The 20,220-nt window shown below is 36.3% G+C and overlaps 1 protein-coding gene across 1 annotated transcript in view; it reads left to right on the forward strand.

The window, feature by feature from the left end:
* The window catches only part of Malrd1 (MAM and LDL receptor class A domain containing 1), a 583,538-nt gene that overhangs the window by 175,884 nt on the left and 387,434 nt on the right, over positions 1-20,220 (forward strand). The window contains exons 18-19 of the mRNA XM_013348957.1: positions 2,188-2,275; positions 19,472-19,648. Of these exons, the coding sequence (XP_013204411.1) occupies positions 2,188-2,275; positions 19,472-19,648 (265 nt within the window). The remainder of the gene's footprint in view (positions 1-2,187; positions 2,276-19,471; positions 19,649-20,220) is intronic.

Here is a 20,220-nt window from a genome sequence, read left to right on the forward strand (position 1 = left end):
ATAAATGAGGGGCATGATAACATTCAGTGTAGGATAGGATTTGACAAGAGAAGTGAAATAAAAATTCTGCTTCCACAGTCAGCATTTGTGAAGGAGGCATGAATGGAAATTCTCTTTTGCTTTAATAGTGGAAAAGAGAATGTTTTTTTTTCTCTTAAGACTTTGGATTTGTGTCAAGTACTCTTTTATTTAATTATACCAAGATGTTGTGTAAGTATGCCACACATTTGCATAAGTATTAAAATAATTCATCATGATTAATTCAATTACACTAAATCTCAGCTTTAATCATATACTATAGTGATTTGCCAGTATTTTCCCTTTTCCTGGGGTTTTGGTGGAGTTACAAATTTTGTAACAGCAATATAGTCAAGTGAGTTACTGTGATTAGTACAGTTACGAGGAGATCAATATGGATTCATCAGCTTCAGATGCATGATGAAAAACACTTAAAATTGCTCCTAAAGGGTATGGACATTTAACCTGAGAAGTGGATAAACTCTTGATGAAAGATAAAAAGGGGGAAATATGGAAGAGGTGGGGAGTGAGAGAACCTGAGATGCCTGAAGGTCAAAAGGAAACAAGACAATCACATTGTCTTAGTGATGTGGGAGTGTCATATATCAATCTGTTGATTTCATTGGTTAAGCAATAAAGAAACTGCTTGGCCCTGATAGGTTAAAATATAGGTGGGAGGAGTAAACAGAACAGAATGCTGGGAGGAAGAGGAAGCGAGCTCAGAGAGATTCTCCCGGGCAGATGCGACTCAGCTCCGACCCAGGATGGACATAGGCTAGAATCTTCCCGGTAAGTGTACCTTGGGGTGCTACACAGATGATTGGAAATGGGATAAATTAATATGTGAGAATTAGCCTAGAAGAGGCTAGATAGAAATGGGCCAAGCAGTGTTTAAATGAATACAGTTGTGTGTTGTTATTTCGGGCATATGCTAGCAGGTGGCCGGGGTGCTGGGGACACAGCCCCGCCACTCCTAATACTACATCTTAGCACCACTCGGAAATCTCTAGGGAAGAGGGTGGAGCTATACCATGAGATTTCAGGCAATTGGACATCGTCAGATTCAATGTGTGGAACTGAGGAACCCCATGTGAATACATATGACTGACAAGGAGCAAAGCAGCCTTAGGGACATGGGAAATTGACAATGCCTTCCTTACAGGTCAGAATCAGTGGACGGAAATGCCTTCTTCAGACCACAGCGGGAATGTTGATAGAGATTGTGAATCATTTCCAAATGATTAACTAGTGTGTGCAAAACTCTCATATATAGCTTCCTCTTCTGGGATGGTTATAGTCTGAAATTGCTGACACTAGAGACCTCTTGCAGAGGTTAGCTAACTTCTCTCCTTTGCTATAGATAATAAATGCACCAAGGTTCCTGGTTGCTGAGGTTTGGCAGTGCTTTATCAGAGGTATACAGTTGTCCTGACCCCAGTTTTTTTGTACCTGTGTCTGTGTGTCTTCTTTCTTCATTCCTTCAGTCTGATTTCTGGGACCCAAACTACACAGGACACAGTAGACACAGTAGGGATAGAATGAGACTCAGGATCAAAATAGGCTCAGTAATGCTAATACTTCCTATAACTAAGGGAAGCCAAGAGTTTTCCTTTTATTTGCTCTGTGTGTGTGTGTGTGTTTAAGTGGGTGCATACATGCATGTGTGGTTTCACATTCATGAATATATGTCTGTAGGAAGGTGTAAGTAAATGTTAGTACAAGTGCACTTATGTGTGCATGTGGCATATATATGTATATGTGTGTTTGTACATTTATGCATGCATACATTTTGTAGGAAGATGCATGTGTTTGGTGGTACAAGCACAGTTGTGTGGGCATGTGGAGCTCAGACTACAAGCCCCATTGTCATCCTCATGAACCATAATCATCTCTGTGAGTGAGGGTCTTTCTCTCACTGAGATCCTGATCTTACCAATCAGGCTAGACTCTGTCCAGTGAGCCCCTAGAATCCTCCTGTCCCCACCTCCCCAATGCTAAGATTAAAGGTACTCAACAGAACTCACAATTTTTACGTTAGTGTAAGGAATCAAACTCAGGACCTCAGACTTACATAATGAATGAGCCGTCTCCCTAGACCTGTGAATTCTTTCTCAGTCATGGGTTTCTATAATTTCATTCATAATTCAACAGCTTTCTTTTATACCTCAGATCTTGATCGTGGCTTCAGTTGGAGATGGCTTCACTGGTGATATTGCAATTGATGATCTGTCATTCATGGATTGTACCCTCTACCCAGGTAAGAGAGCGCATTTCCAAATCTGTTTATTTTGGAAGAATCAACAAGGAAATAAATACTTCATATTCAGGAGTAAACTCAAGTGCCCTCGTTTTTGCAGTTTCTTATATATATTGACACTGGAAAAATATAGTATATCTTTGCTAATAAATAGTCTTAAAAAATGAAATATAGGAAAGCTGTTTGAATCTGTTTTTAATCACTTGTGATATACAAAATACTAGGAAGTCATATCTGAAGTTATGATCTTTGTGAGACTTAAGTAATTGTAAAAATAATTACTCTAACGTAGTAATTATTGAGTTGTTTTTTAAACTTCATTAGCATCTCATTCATCTTCAGTGACACTGGTATTCTAAATTTAGGATGTATTCTTAACTTTTCCTAGGAACTGTTTACAACCTATTGTTTCCGCATTTTTCATTTATATCTATTGAAAAGAGACTATTTCAAAGATATATGTCTTCAGTTGCAACCTTTCTCCTAACCTCCATATCTGTGCTCAACATCTAATAAGAATCACAGTGATAAGGAGGAAAACCACTAAGATTTAGAACAGCCCAGGCTTGGAACATGGTGTGGAGAAGGGGATGCTCCTATTCTACAATGCACAGTAGTCTAGAAAAAACTGGCAGTGAAATTCATAAATATCACTCTGGTACTCAGACTGGATGCTCTTAAATCAAATGACATGGGAAACAAATGCCACTGACTTTACTGGGACCCAAGAGTACCTGATTTGTTGATATTTTGTTGTGGTTTGTTTGTCTTTTGAAATAGGATTTCTCTTTGCAGTGCTCACTGTCCTGGAACTTGCATTGTAGATCAGGCTGGCCTCAAATTCAGAGATCACCTCTGCCTGTCTCAGTGCTGGGATTAAAGGCATGAACCACCACACCAGCCTAATTGTAGAAATTTTAACTCAGCATTGTTCCCTCAAAATGGCTTCCCTCTATGTAGTTAGGATCTTTCTCCATCTCATCATTCTGGCAGTAGTAACTGATGTCAATGGGTCTATCTATTCCACAAAACACTACACAAAGTTAAATCTTTCTATGGATGGCCAGTAAGAAGACAGATTCACCACTCATTCATATTTTGGTAAACATGACAATTCCATATGCATATACCTGGTCGTCTTTTGGCTCAGATCTTTCTAGAACCAACTCACTCATTTGCTCTTGCTCAAAACCAGCTTTGTTTTGAAGAGGATTATTCTATTTGCCTTGTAAATGTTTTGTTGTTTTTTATTGCTATATTAATAAGTAATGCTTGGGAGTCAGATATAAGTGCATAAATCTGATAGATACACAGAGTGACAAAGAAAAGGATCAGCTGACCTCCTCTCCACCTTCTCATAATGAAAGGACCCTTAAATCTTTCCAAGCCCCTCATTATGCCTCTCTGAGTCTCTCTATCTTCCTATGAGTTCACTAGAAAACACCATGGTTCATTCCAGCCTGCTGAATGTGGGCTCCACCCTGCAGACTCATGGCCCAACTCCATTGGAGGTCTTGAAGCAACAATACAAACAAGTCTCCCATAACATTTTCCCTTTTTGACTAATAAAAAGGAACTACTTCATTTAAGTCTAACATAGTAAAAGTATATGCAATAAGAACAACTATTTAATAAGACTTACATTTACAATGTTCAGTCCATGTGTATTAGGCAAGCACAGAAAAACTGCTTCATTATCTATTCTCTCTTGGAGACTTCCAAATTTGTAACTAATTTCCTTTCTATAATAACTAAGAAAAACTGTAGCTATGACTATTTAGTCTTCCACCCCATCAGAGACCCCAGAAAGGGTTTTAAATGCCATATTTTGTTGCTCTCTGAGATATTTTAAGAATATCCATCTATTTAAAATATATCTCTTTTACCTTGACAACATACCTAACATGACTCTAAGTTTGGTTGTTATAGATGCCTAACTAACATGTCATTCTTTATTATCCAAAATAGCTTTCAAAGACTAAACATTACATTACATTTTAAAATGAGCTGCCTAGATATAATGCCTTAAATAAGAATAGAAATATATATTAAAACAAAAATTACATTAAAGCTGTATCACTCTACAAAAATATCTTAAGAATAGAAACATTATACATTATAACAAAAATCATATTAAATTTGTATCAATATACAGAAATATCTTAAACAAGAGTAGAAGCATATATGCAGTATAATAAAAATAACCTTAAATTTCTATCAATATAAAAAAGCTCATACCACTGTAAAATATTTGAGACAAGTAATGTTTTTAATTTGAAAGTTGATTCAATAATCTACATGTTTTATCCAATTGTTTCTACATCCCACCTTTTTTCCCTTCCTGAATCTAATCTCTTTTGCTTAGTTTCTTCTCTGATCATGATCAATAACCACTTGCAGTCAAGCCCCTTAAATGATGATAGCATTCACTAAACAACCAAAAACTACTCACCCCATCTCTCGAGAATGTGGACATTGTGTCTTTAAAATTATTTTCTACTGTCTAGAGGAGATGACATCTTTAGGGAACCCTGAAAAAAACTGAGATAAAGACCAAGTCCTGGGAGAGCTTGCTGTTGTCCAGTCTTGGTATGGTGGGAAAGTGCAAGGCTTATCTGAAGTTCTGGCAGGAGTATTCTGTGATGCTGGGCAATTTTAACTAACTACCTCGATATTGTCCTAAGAAGTTTGTAGTTCAAAGCTGATTTTGATTGGTATTTGTCATCATAGTGGCATTACCACAATTCAGGTGGGATCATCATTGTGAGGCCCCATCATCCTTTGGGAGACTTCAAAAGTCTCTGATAGGAATGGTCATGATTCACTGCAGAATACCTAAACATTTTAAATATCATATGCAATAGATCTTGGAGAGGTAAAAGGACAACAATCTATTTAATATATAAGAGATTCACAAGCCTAATTTCTAATTACCTGTTTTGAATTGACACCTGAAATCCTACACAGGAAGCTAAATCAAGTCTATTTCTAGAATTAGTTGGTACCTTATATGACCATTAATATCATGACAGAAAGTTTAAATATATATAATTTTTATAAAGTTTGAGATAATATTTATATCTTATAAAAGTTTTAAAGAGTCAAAGTAAAGTGAACAGATTATGAGTTGCCAATAGAATAGTCCCTTCATTTTGTTTTTTCTTCTGTTCCATACCAGGTGACTCTTCTGAAATGAAACAGAGGTCTTAGATTTTCCTCTAAGAAGCATGCTTGGGTTTAGAGAAGAATAGAGTCACACTCCAACTCCAAAGCAAACCTTAATATTTAATTGAGTTGGGACCACAAAAAGACCATTTGCCTTATATGTCTGTAGAGAAAAGCAGAAACAAACATTTGGGAAGATTTATATATATATTTTGTTGGAAATTAAGCATTAAGCCAATTTACTCTTTTTTCTTAGGGTTGGCTCTGGATTATTCATCTTTCTTCAGATGTCTTATTTATCCATTGGTCTTTATATATATTTTTAGTGGGATATTTTTCTTCTCCTGTAAAGTCAAAAACAAAACCCTGCCCTAACCTTTACTTTGGGAAGTTTCCCTTTTTGGCAGTTTTTTTTTTCTGATCAAATAAAAGACATTTATTAGTCTTTTAAGTTAATTTATTGAAATGGCCATGAGGTTTGATGAACTATCACTTCTCCTAATCAACAGTTTTCTCCTGCTTTAATCTAATCTTTATCTATTTTGATAGTAGTTTCTTCTCCTGTGGAAACAAAAGCAAAACCTCATCCCCAGTGTAAGACATATCCTAGTTTCCATTCTGAGGTCAATACATCTTTAAAGTATACCGCCTGATTAAATTCAGCAGTTTTTTTCCCTAGTATCCAATATATTTCTGAACTTTTTGTTGTATCTGTAGAAGTTTTTCTGCTTAGTCATAGCCAGAGCTGTGTGGTTATTAACAACAGGTATTACGTCTTTTAATTGCCCTGTGGTTGAGTTTCTCTGATGCTGACTGGCCAACTTTGATATTAGAGCCTCCAGGAGGGCCCTCGGTGCATTCCCCATGGCAAATGGTTACCTTGCCTGTCCCTTGTTGATCTATATTCATTAGTTCAATGCTGGCCTTTGCCATATTATCTGCATACTGCAGAAGGCTGGGGCCCTCTGTTTGAATCATCTCTAGGAAGAATATTGTTTTTAGGAACATCTTGCCTCCAATCCCTTTTCAGATGACCTGGTTTACAACAAAAAATTTGATGTTTCTTAAAATTTCTAGAAATTACTTCTCCTACCAAAGAGATACAATAACAATAGTACTTCCAATTCTTTCAACTATTGGTCTGATCTTGCTGTAAAAGACCTAATCATCTTTTTGCATTATGAATTAGCACTTTTTTATTTTTGTTTTTACTTTTGGAGATAGAGTTTCTTTGTGTAACAGTCCTGGCTGTCCTAGAACTCACTTTGAAGATCAGGGTGACCTTGAACTTTCAAATATCCACCTGCCTCAGCTTCCTGAGTGCTGGTATCAAAGGCATATGCCACTACTGCCCAGTCTCAATTAGCCATTTTAAATGCCAAAGATTCAATTAATAGATGTTTCACTTCTGAATCTGATATCATGCTACTTACATCTGATATTAATCTTTGTAAAAAGAATCAATGAAGACGTTTTTTGGGCCTTGCATAATTTTAGTAAATGAATCAGTCCTCTTTCCTGATTTTTCAATCCTAAGAGTCCTATCTCAAACAAAGTAATACCAAACTTCAGTTAAGAGCTGAGAGAGAATAAATTACTGGATCCCTCAGACTTCATGACTTCCCTTTCAGGTGAGTCTTCATATTCTGCAACTATAAAGAAAGGCCCCCTACCTAATGTTTTTTTTCCTCTCTCCAGTTCAGATCTCAGTCTGGACTTACATTTTCCTCTTCTTAGCATGTGCTTCCTCTGGGTGTCTATTTATTCCCCTCCACTGATGTTTTCCTGTTCTCTCCTCAACATCTGCTTATTCAGTAAGTACTTGGAATACCACCCACATAGATTCTTTTTGGCATTTTCTATCTTTTCCCCATAAATTTAGAAAAATTATTTTCTACACAATACATATTATCCTTACAGTAAAGTTTCTCTTTCCCCAATAGCAGTTGTAGTTAGAAGAAAGCAGTCATATTATTTGTTGGCTGTTTGGTCTCTAGCAACTAGCCAAGTAGTGGAATATGGAGATAATAATAAATATTTGCTGAAGGAATGGCTAGATAGAGAAATCTTAAACTTTTAGGTATTTTAGATATCTTAAATATATATTCTATTTATTATTTCTTAAGTATTAAATCCTTCCACACAAAAATTTCCTATTGTGTATCAGATAAATTTCTTGAAAGACTATTTTCATTTACATATAGCCACGTAATATACTTCTAGATCTCAAACATGTGAGTTAAGTTAGAACAAAAATAGCAATGGTAATCAATTTCCTATTCAGAACTCTGCAAAACACCCTGAAGTCCTAAGCTGTGAATCTACTTCCACATATTCTGCCTCCACAAGCAGGAACCAGAGTTGAAGGACCACATCCCTGTCTGCAATTTCTGTTGTTAAATCAGAGTATGCAGGAAAGAATAAAATTACATCCCTTATCAGGATATGACATGTGTACATTTACTGACATCCATGTACTTAAACTATGCAGTAGGGTAGCAGGAAGTATTCTCAACCTTCTAGGACTGGTAAGGACAGAAAATGTATAAATCCAATCTAGGGAACTTATAAATGGGCTTTATAATACAGTATATATATATATATATATGTGTGTGTGTGTGTGTGTGTGTGTGTGTGTGTGTGTGTGTGTGTGTGTGTTTTGTATAATCTTGCATCCCTTTTTGTAGTGCTAGGGATGAGATGGGAGGCCAAAGCATGCTAGACAAGTATGCTAGTACTGAACTACAGTCCCAGACCATTCCTATAATGTTTCAAGTGTTGAGAACAATTCTGCTTCATCCCAGGTTGCTGGATGTTAACTGCTGAGTAGAATTAGTAAGTTTACTGTCTAGCCTTATGTTGAGAAATGAAGAGACTAGTTACCAAATGGATGCATATCTTAGCTCCATGATGTAAAATACTAGCACGCTGATAATCAGATACACTAACCCTAAAAAAAGAGGCAATGAGTTCTACTTCAAACTGCAAAATATTATTTTAAAGATTACAAATGACCCAGATGACAGTAAAGCTTCAGGGCAGGAATGATCTTGCAGTGTAAATTTGTCTGATTTTAATGGCCAGAGTTTTTCCTACACGATTTCCCAGTTTGGAGATAGAATCATTTTGGCTTTGGGGACACTGAGGAAGGCAAAAGAACACAAAAAAGTAGGGTTAATCGCCACCGAAACTCTAGATTCTCCAGTTATTCTGCTAAAAATATTCTGTGGCTAATGGTGTCAAGGTGGCCAGAGTAGAGCCGCTGGAGGCAGAAGCAAAGATAGGAAGTGTCTGTTACAGACCATTAGTCTCAATTTTCTGCTTCAAGTTTAGGATGAAAAATATGAAACTTGAAAACCTGTCTGAACTATTTGGCTCTGTGTTAGCTTCATAACAAATGAGACTTTTGGTCCAAACCACAAAGCCCCTAGAAGCTGAATGTACCAAAAGAATGTCCTACAGTTTTTGTTCAATGAATACAAACAAAAATAAGAGTTAATAATATACTGTTTATATACTTCTCAGCTGTTTTTCTTCTGTTACCATGTTGGATAAGGTGGATGAATACCTGTAGCTTCATTTTTAGCCATCAATTTGCTTTTAGTACTAACTAAACTATCATTTTTGTTCAGTGATACGATAATGTAGAATGAAAATTAAAATTCATGCAAATACAAATTATTAAACTAATTTCCAAAGTATGACAGTTTGTTTTATGCTAACAACTAGCTTTAATTCTATACAAACAATTATTTTACTCAATATTCATTTTTATATCAATGCATCTATTCTAATTATCATTTAGTAAAACTGCCAGAATACTTGACAATGTGGTCATTTAAACAAGACCTTTATAATGACAACACAAGTTGACATCCCAAGGTGTCTGGAGCATGAGGCCTGTCTCCCAATTTAAGAGAGATATTCGATCTTCTTTTGGGATGAGCCCCTAATAAATTATCCAATTCCGGAGGTCAGCCTTAATTACGTGTTCATATAAGCAATATTAAGTAGACTCACACACACCCACGTGTGTGTGTATGAAAGAATCCCATTTTAAAAAGAGGTCTTGAGGTTGAAAGGCAGTGCATGGGTAAAAGAAGTTGGGGAGGGGAAAGTGTGTGGTGGAAATAATGCAAATACAATACTCATTCTCAAAAATAATGAAATAGATGCAAAGGTGCCTAGAATTCAGGGGGAACTTTTCTCAGCTGATGTTTCTTTTTTCACATGGTTAACCATGTTTATTGTGGTATTATTTACAGTAAGTAAGATATGGAATTAGCCCAGATACCCTCCAGCACACAAATAAAGAAAATTGGTATGTGTGTTGCAAATGGAGTATCATACCCTGTAAAAAAAAAAAAAGATGGACATCCTATTATTTTAAGGAAAATAAATGGAGGTGGATGAGATCATATTGAAAAAAAATAAGGCAGACAGAGGTCAAGTATTACATGTTTTCTTTTATGTGTGGAAGCCACAAATCAAAAGAATCAGAAGGCCCTTAAGGACTATGAAGGAGACTAAAGGTTGTCATTTAACTAAAGTGGCATTTCTATTGTAATTTAATAAATAAAACTTTCCTGAGGAAAAGAAAAGTAAAAAAGTCACACTGCCCACCCTTATAGACCAGGCCGTAATAACATAAACCTTTAATCCTAGTAGACAAGTTTGTTTGTCAAAGAAAAGAGGCAGTAGTCGTGCACACCTTTAATATCAGAACTAGAGAGGATTATAAAATGGGAGTAGACAGCTCTCCAGCACAGTCTCATTCTGAGATTCCTGGAGGCAGGAACATCATTTCAGACTGTGGTCGAGGTAAGAGCCAGTGACTAGCTGTTTCGCTTTTCTAACAGTCAGGGTGAACCCCAGTTTCTTTCTCTGAGTTTTTATTAATCATGCTTCAGAATGTGAGAAGGATAGAAAAGAAGCTGTGTGTAACCTGTGCACAATAATACCTGTTCTGAAATGTCACAGTGAAACTCATTCATGTGTACAATGAATGTGTGTTAAAATGACAGTCAAAGCAACTCTGAAAAGAGAATGAGCTAGCTCAACGCTCTAATTCCATCTATAAGTGCTTCACCCTCCCCACCATATCGTGTGTGTGTGTGTGTGTGTGCTTCACCCTCCCCACCATATCCCTCTTCATGGTCATATAATTTGTGGATGCACAGTAGATATGCAGTACTAAAACAAAACCTTTTAAATTGCTAGAGGGAAAAAGCATTCATGGGGCAGGAGCTGATGTTTGTATTTGGGGGAGCTTTCACTTCACTGAGAGACCTCATTTCTTCTCAGAATCATCCATGTCCTCTGAGAGTTCCAGGAAGACTTGCTGAAAGGTCATTGTGAGAGGCTGCACTTGCTAGGTTGAGGTTCATGGGCTGTCCTAATTTGAAGACTTCTATTCTGGTCTTGAAAGTGCCAGGGAATAATTGTAAAACCTTAATCCCAAGCTTTCTTTCTACTTCTAAACTCACCTCAATGTAACAGAATGCTTATAGATATGAAAATTCCATTTCATTCATGTTATAAAGCAAACATACTTTGGAGGACTATGTTTTCTATCAACCATAGGAAAATAAACTGCATGATATAATATGCAGCAAAGAGCTATACTGTGATTTTTATGAATCAATTTCAAACAATAACTTCAGTAGGATTTTTTGGGTTTTGTTGGCATTGTTGAGATAGGGTCTCACTATATAGCTCTGACTGGCTTAGGACTTGCCACGTAGTCCAGGCTGGAATCAAAGTCTTGAATCTGCCTGTGTTGGCTTCCCCAGAGCTGGGGTTAAAGGCATGAACTAGCACACCTGGCCAGCAACTGTGTCTGAAACTCCACTTCACTTAAGCGGGGCTTACACACGCACTTTATTATTTTGATCATACTAGATCGAGCTCTTTTATGGGAGTCTATTCTGTTGTTGTATTTAGTGTCATAGGAAATAGCTGTGCCCTGATCCTGGAGGTGTTGGTAGTTCCACATTCTCAATTGTATGAAGATTGATTAAATTTAAGCTCCAGTGACCTTATAGAATTTTAAATGAAGTCATTTCTTAACATGAAAGGTCACAAGCAGAGTATATAGATGGTTACCTCTAAGAGACATAAATAACAGCTCTGCAAATTAAGTCACCAGTTAGATCTAAAGCTTTTTCAAGGTAAACTTTATCAAGGACTAGGGGTGGTAAGATAGCCACTCTGTCTACTTAATGATCAATGTGGGGTTGGCTGTGGGGAGAGAATTGTAGCATAAAACAAGCTAGAGAATCTGTTTTATCAAAAAGAATTTATTAGTGTAGCCTGAAGTTTATCACATTTGTTGCAAGGAATTCGCAGAGCAAGGAGTTAGAACACCAAGTCCATCTGGAGCCTGAGCCATCAATTTAGGAAATCTTCCACATGACAGATGTGCAGGTGGTTTGGTTTCCCTGTGGCTTAGCTGTGTGGAAGAAGATCAGATCAAAGCAAACTAATCTCTGCTTCTCAGTGGGGCTGGAAAACAGCCATTTGTATGTTGCCTCTGCAATTTTTGTTTCAACTGAGGCTCTCCTATTGTGTCTGTTTATTTCTTTAAAGAAACAAATCTATTATACTGCTACCAATTCTTAACAATAATAGTTCAAAACACTAAACCACAAATTTTCAATAAGATGAATCTTTGTGTTCACTCCAAATTAATAGACTGAAATCCTCATTCCCTGTCTGATGATATTTAGAGAAGGGAATTGGGGCTACAGTTCAGATTAGATTAAATTATAAGGCAGGCCTTGCAGATGGGATTCACAGCCTTATAAAAAGAAGAGTGGAAGACAAGATTGTTGTAATCGGAATGAGAAGCCTATGATGATACTAAAGAGACTAAAGAATGGAGCAGAGGTATGACCCAATTTGAAGATATACAGTATGAAACAACAGTGTTCAGGGCCAGTTGGCACCAGGGAAAGAGCAAACAAATAAAGAATAAACAATATAAAATAGAGAGCCAAAAATAAAGAAAATATTATGGAGAAAAGTGGCTTTTTACACAGATTCTGTTGCTTAAAATCAGTGGCAATCTCAGGCAAAAGACTGAGTCTCTGTAGTGAGACATTCCACAGAGCCATGGCATCTGATTGGATGCAATTCACTTAGGATTTGAACTATCTTTTTTTTTTTTTGTTTGTTTGTTTAAAGTCAGTGGTTGTTATCTTTTAAGTCTGATACTTATTTGAGTTCTTTCTGAGGAATTTAAAAACCTTTGCAAAATTTGGTCTTAAGTGAACCTGGCAAACCAGGTGTCTCATGGCTGAGAATTGCTTAGGCAAATGATGCCTTCGAATACCTCCAGATAAGAGGTTTCAGAATGTAGAAATTGACTTGCCAGAGATATAATTAGGGTAACAGTCAAGGAGGCTTTTGCAAAGCCAAGAGTGGTCAGTCCATCAAGGCTTATTCCCCCTGCTACTTTTGCTAAGCCTGAAATTACATTCTGGAGTGATCCTCTTTCTTCAAAAGGCCTATGCAAAACCCAACACCAATTCTCCACATAGGTCCGTCACAAAAAACTAACTCAAAAAGGATTAAAGTCAATGAACTATAAAACACACAGAAAATGACATAAAATCTGGAGGACATTGGGTTTAACGATAATTTTAATTATAGCAACAAAAGACATGAACTATTAAATAATTAATTACTTATCTGGATTTCATTAAAATTATAACCTTTTTGTCTTTGAAAGATATTGAAGAGTGAAACATAAAATAAGTCATTGTTGGGAAAAACATTTGAAAAAGACCATCGTGATAAAGAGTGCTATTGAAAACATCCAGGGAACTTTCATATCTCAGAGTTAGGTAATGAAACCCTGATTTGAAATCAGTCAGTGTGTAGAGAGCAATGGATGAAATACATGTGTTTGTATGAAAATGTCGTAATGAAAACTACTTTTGTAATTAATATATGCTAATAAAATGATTACAATTTTAAAACAATCAAGAGATCTGAACAAATTTATCCTCACAGTTATAAATGGGACAAATATGCAAATGAAAATATGTTTATCATACATCATTAAGAAATTGCCTATCAGAATACTGATGTATGTTACACAGATTTTAGAATCTCGAAAATACAAATGATACCACATACTAGAAAGGATTCTCCCACTCAAAGCAAGGACATCAAAAAGTTTGACCATTTTGTAGATATCTGGATTTTCTCATAAAAGATAGATTCACTGATAAAACATTTTAATATTTACCAAAATACTATATGCATGTAAGAATTATACATGGATAATTGAGGGACATTTATTAATAATTGATAAAAATCTGAAGGAACCAAGATGTCTTCTGTCAGTGGCCCCATTCCACTTTTTCTTCATGTGTGTGTTCCATTACTGTTTCTATTCAAAACCTACCTTAGAACATCTTTTTCCATCTTCTTTGCCTCTTCTAGTTTCATTACCTAAATAATCACCAGTCATCACACTCATATTCACCTATGCGAAAGTGAAATGAAGATTGTTATTACACTATTACTAGTTTTCTAAACAAATTACCTTTCACTGTGATGGAAATACCCTGACAGGACCAACCATAGAGGGTGAGGGTGAGGGTTTATTTGGGTTCACAGATTCGACAACACATCGTGGCTGTAATAGGTCCATCTCTGGTAGCAGGAGCTTGTAGCAGCAGCTCCTTGCCTGACACTGGCCAGGAAGCATTAAAGCTCTACTGGAGAATAAGTACATATGCCTTACAAGGCTTTCTACCATTAACTGATTCTGCTCTTTCAGTCCCATCACACTTCTCGAGGGTTCTACAATCTTCCCAGAATGGCATCGCCAGTCAACCAAGGCATGAAAATTCAGACATGTGAGCCTGCTTCATACTGAAGTCATAACAATCTTTAAGAGTGGTGGCACAAAAATATGGAGCCTTTGAGAGATAATTAGGACTTAAATATTCACAAGAATGCACAGCACCCCTATGAAAGAAAAAGGGGAGTTGACTTGATCTTTTCATCAATTCAGGACACAAGGAAAAGTGTCCATGTGTGCACTAGGAAGTAGCTCTTTTTAGATCCCAATCTATTGACACTGTGATCTTGAATTTTCTATTCTTCTGAACTGACAGTTACAAAGTTGTTGTGTAAGCCTCGAGACCATGATACTGTTTTCTAACAACATTCCCCAGACAGAAGATGAGACTCAAGGACACTATATTAAGCTCACTAGGTAGTAAGTAAGAGGCAAAAACTGCATACCTCTACTTATAAAAATACACATGGCATCATAAATTAGTACAGTTTTATATGTGAATGTTTGGTTTTGCTGGTGGCATTTGGGAAGAAGTAGCTATAAAAATAGATATGGGTTTCCTGTGTCTCTCCTCCCTGACTTTTCCGTCTCTTTTCCTCCCTCTCTTCCTCCTTTTCTCTGAGCATGAGGATCTGAAGCTATTAATTAGTAATAATTCCTTTAGTGTTGTTTGTGGGGTGAGGCATATTTTATAATATTTTATTAATATATATTAATGTTTAAATGATTCATTATTAAAAATAATTTTGAAAATAAGAAAAAATGAGAATATCATTAATGTTGAAGCAACTACAGTGCAGTCTTTTATGTTGGAGTGACTAAATTTCTGAACTTGTACAAAGTCCACTTGGCTGCTCTCCTGCCACAAAATACTCATTTCCAGAATCAGAAAACAATAAAAAATTACTAAATCGAAAGCAGTGGTTAGATGTATGTTGTATAGCAAATACTAAAGTAGTAGTCAAGAATATATTGTAAGAGTTCAAATTTAACTACAAATATATGAATTCAAGATAATAGAATTTCTTATAAATATGTATAATGCAAAGCAATGCCAAGAAAAAGAAAGAGTTTATGATCCACTGCCATGTAAGCTTTTATTCTTCTAGAATATCCTGAGCTTGGAACACAAATTAAGGGTCTCCCTTGAAATTAACATATTTCCAAATGCATACCCAGAGTAAAGCTTACAGCACATTCCTCAGTGCAAATGATATGGATCTTTGTGTAATCAGCTCCACAGCCCAGGCCCTAAACTAAAGCCATATTGTCTAGCATAGGGACTGTCATGGACTAGAGAACAGGATCATGCAATCACATCCTCATTTAAATAAATGCAAAAGCTGATATGAGCTTTTTTTATGGATGACAATCTTGAAACAGAATATACAACTGAGAATTTTCAATATCTCTGCCTTCATGAATTTTAATTGTATCACGTGTTTTCAACAAAAGTGCAGGAATGAACCATTTTCAGGAAGTTCACAACCTATTTCATGGTTAAATTCATTTCTGGTTGGAGTTAGTTTTAAGCCCTTTAAGAAGATGATCTACAAAGGAATTTTCCATTATATTCCAGTGAAACATATGATAGCAATCTGTGCATAAAATGTTTTGTAACATTTGGTAAATTACTTCATACACCATAGCAATCTTTCCATATCCACAAGTAATGCGTTTCAGGGTCTCAACAAACACCCCAAACCTTAGAAGTTACTTAATCACATAGAGAGATAGATAATTGCATAGAGAGTGCTGGTTAATTTTTGTCTACTAGACACAAACTGCAATAACTTGGGAAGTGGGAACTTCTATGGGGAAATTGCCTTACCCAGACTGGCTAGTGGGCATGCCTATGGACGATTTTCTCAATTGCTGATTGATGAGAGGGTCTGTGAATGATGCCACCCATGGATTGGTAGTTTTGAATTCAACAGAGAATGTAACTGAGCAAGCCAGAAGAAGCAAGTCAGTAAATATCATCCATCCATAGTCTCTGGTTTAGTAGCTGGCTCCAGATCCCTGCTTTGGCTTTCCTCGATGATGTGCTGAAACCTGTAACCAATAAACTCCTTCCTGCCCAAGTTGCTTTTGATCATGGTGTTTATAATAGTAGAGAAACAAGTCAGGACATATAGACAGATAAGAATGTTGACATAAATGTGAATACAGGCAATGTAGGTCTCCATGATCTTTTGTGAATGCTATAAACTTATGATACGTTTTAATTACTTTATTTTTTGAGATTATGACATAATTACATAATTTACCCCTTCCTCTTCCACCCTCCAAACCTCCATCCCCCAAATACTCCTATGATCTCTATCAAACTCATGGTTTCTTTCTATTGTTGTGATATATATATATATATATATATATATGTGTGTGTGTGTGTGTGTATATATCCTGCTTATTCTGTATAATATTACTTGTATCTATGATGAATTTTAATTTATAAATTGGGCATGTGGAGAAATGAGTAACTTAAAATAGAAAAATTTAGCACTCTTTAACTGGTTGTATGAAAATGTTTGCTTTCTTTTCTCCTTCAAAACACCTATGATACAGCACTAATGCTCCTCAGGTGACGATATGATGGCATGATGGATATGAGATGTGAAAGATGTGAACACTAGGGCACTCTCATCTGCTGGTGCTTCATCTGTTTCCAGGAAACCAGGATCACTGAGCCTTAGCTGATATCTATTGTATGTCAAGCTCAGATGATTGATGGCTCAAATCTATATAGATGAAGAATTTTCTTTCTTTTTTGTTTGTTTGCTTCTCACATTCTTTGGAAGAGCAGTGCTGTCAAAAGTTATTGTTTTTCATTTGTGCATACTAGTTTGATCGTATATGTATACACGTATTTGTACCTATGCACATGGAGCTTAGAGATCAGTGTCATGTGTTTTCCCCAATCACCCACTACTTTATCTTTGGAGACAGGGTCCATTGCTGAACCTATACTTCACTAGTACAACTAGACTGGCTGACTGGTGGTTACTAGGGAAGGAATCTGCCTGTCTCTACCTATCCAATTCTGGAATCCGAGGCACATACTGCCATGGCAGGCTTTTTAAAATGAAGGTTCTGAGGATTGAACTCTGGTCTTCATGCCTGCGTAAGCACATTACCTAGGAACTGTCTTACTAGCCCCACCTTTTTCTCTTTAACTCATCTAAGTGATGCAGAGGATCTTAGTTTTCATCTGCGTACAATGCTACAGATGAGTTGTATTCTTCATTTTATATGTTTGTATGCTTTTTCAGCTCTATGAAATAATCTTGTCACACTTGCTTGTGGTTGGAATGATCAGCTTTTGGTTCATTTTTATTTCATGGCCAATAGGTTCTGGATGGCCAGATACATTATCTAATACACTTTTCAATTCCATTCCCTCTTCTTTCAGATAACATTCCACTTTGGGAATAGAACTTTAGTGGAACCTTTCCATAAAGGAAATGGCTGTCACCCATGGTTTCTAATACTGTAGTCGGAATCTTGGCAGATAATTCTAATATTTGTTTGAGAACATGTGGAGTCTTCACTCCACACTCTTTCTAATTTAGCTATGCATCCTGCACTGTTGCTGTATTATAGCAAGACATTTCTCCTGTGCTTCATGTCTAAATAGTTCCCCTGTGCACTCTCCTAAATATAGACCTACCAGAAAGCTTCTTAAAAAACATGTTTTATCAAAGAAGAGAAACTTCTTTGGGTTTATTCTTTCTCTATAGTCAACTTCATTAACTCAGTCACAAATGCTCTAGCAGCTTCTCTGTTGGCAAGCATAGCCTCTCAAGTGGTTTGTGTGGTTTCAGACCACACCTATCCATGGATCTGTGTGAACATTTCTTTCTTACAAAAAAGGGTTTGTTTCCTTTATCCTTGGAGATTCCTTTTTGTCAGGCTTCTTGCTTGGTAACATAACTGTTTTCAGTGGGGACACATTTTCTGTTAATTTCTTCTTTCAAATTTGGTACCATTTCCATATTAACTGAACAATTATCATTTACTCCCATCATTACCTTTTCAATTTTAGATGTAATAGCAAATATTAAGCAGGTTTTTGTCTCTCTTTATTATAACTCCAAAAGTAGAAAATCTGTTCTCAGCACAGATATTGGCAATTTAAGCATGCATTTTTAAATTCACTATCAGGTCAGTAAACTGGACATTTTCACTTTGAAGGATAGCTCTGCATGTTTACCTTGGCACAGCTGAATTGCCAGTGTCTTATTCTTGTGCTTTGGGCATGTCATTAGTACAGGAAGGAGAACTTGAACACAAACACTACTGGGACAGTCAGTTTGGTAACTGAGATAGTTAGTAGCATGACTAATGGACAGTAGGCTGTATGGTGTGGGTAAGCAAGAAAAAGAGTGACTCATATCCTAAGCAAGAAAAACAAAATGATGCATGATTTCATCTCAGAGTCACGTGCAATTTAAAACTCACAGAGTGTTTCTGGAATTTTTTATCCGATGTTTTCAGAGTGCAGTTACCTGGAGGTAACAGAAACCAAAACTGTAGATAATTTGGGAGTAGGGGAATGCTGTAGCTCTCATGATTAACTTTACCTTGAAGTAATTTTCCATTAAGCTTAGTGGCTGTTTTTTTTTATTCAAACCATCTTTTAATTCCTTTAAAATTATCAACATTTCAAACACTAAATCACTTTATTTTTTTCTCAAATTTTAGAATGATATTGGATTCATCTACATTTGAATGAGATGATCAAAAAGGGAGGAAGGGCAGAGAAGGAGAGAAAGGAAAGAGATATCTTGATTGAGGGAACAATTAAAGAAAGGGCTAGTGAGAAACTTGGCACTAGGAAAATTCCCAGGAATCCTCAAGGATGACCCCAGCTAAGACACTGGCTCTGGCTCTAGATGGTAGCACCCACCACTGTCTTGGCTTTTACTCATTTTCCAAGTGTTTTTCATGGAATTTCCTTTTATTTGAGTTTGAGTCAACTTTCACTGTCATCTATCAAATCTTTCACTTACTTTTATGATTAAAAATATTCAAGTTTTCTGCCTTTGATAAGACAAGTCTTAATTTAAATGCTGAAACGGTTTTAACACAGTAATAAACACTATCAAATATCCCTCATAAAATTGCATAGTGTAATTAGAAATTTCAATTTTGCAAAACTTTTAAGAAAACTACAAGGCCCAAAATTTGATGTCTCTGTGTCATTTCTCTTCAAGGTAATTTGCCGATGGACATTCCAAATCCACCAGAACCTTCAGTTCCAGTGACCGTGCCTCCACACAACTGCACAGATGATCAATTTGTCTGTAGGTCTAATGGTCACTGTGTTGGAAAAATTCAGCAATGTGACTTCAGAAATGACTGCCCTGACAAGTCAGATGAATCCTCTTGTGGTAAGTGAATTCCTAATTCCTGCCTGTTTTAGTCACAAAACTGAAGGAATTGTACCTCTTCTGCCTCTACCCATCGCTCAGCTATTCCTATATAATCAAGTGAGAAGTACTGAGGAATGGAACAGTATAATATACTTGAAGTAGATTAACTATTTTTAACTTTTCCCTAGGCAAATGCACTCACGCGTGCACACACACATATACACACAAACACACACACACACACACACACACACACACACACAAAGAATACTGCAAAAAATACGTTGAGTTCATAAAGTTCATAAGAAAAGTAAATTTAGTACATGTGAGATGTGTTCCTATGTCTTGATAAAATATGGTTCTCATTTATTGGTACCTGACAATTCATACCTCTTAAATGGATCAGTGAGAAAGTATTCAATTTAATATTGAACTTTGCCATCAAAGATGCAAATGGAAGAAGCATGTCTGGGAGGTAAAACACAAAGTCAGACAGAACAAATACTTCGTGGTATCTTTTCCTTCTGTGCTTCAGGTGACTGGTATGTAAATTTAAAACACTGCAGTATTGATCAAGTATTCATAATATT

Source organism: Microtus ochrogaster, chromosome 16, assembly GCF_000317375.1.
Source record: "Microtus ochrogaster isolate Prairie Vole_2 chromosome 16, MicOch1.0, whole genome shotgun sequence".
Lineage (NCBI taxonomy): Eukaryota > Metazoa > Chordata > Mammalia > Rodentia > Cricetidae > Microtus > Microtus ochrogaster.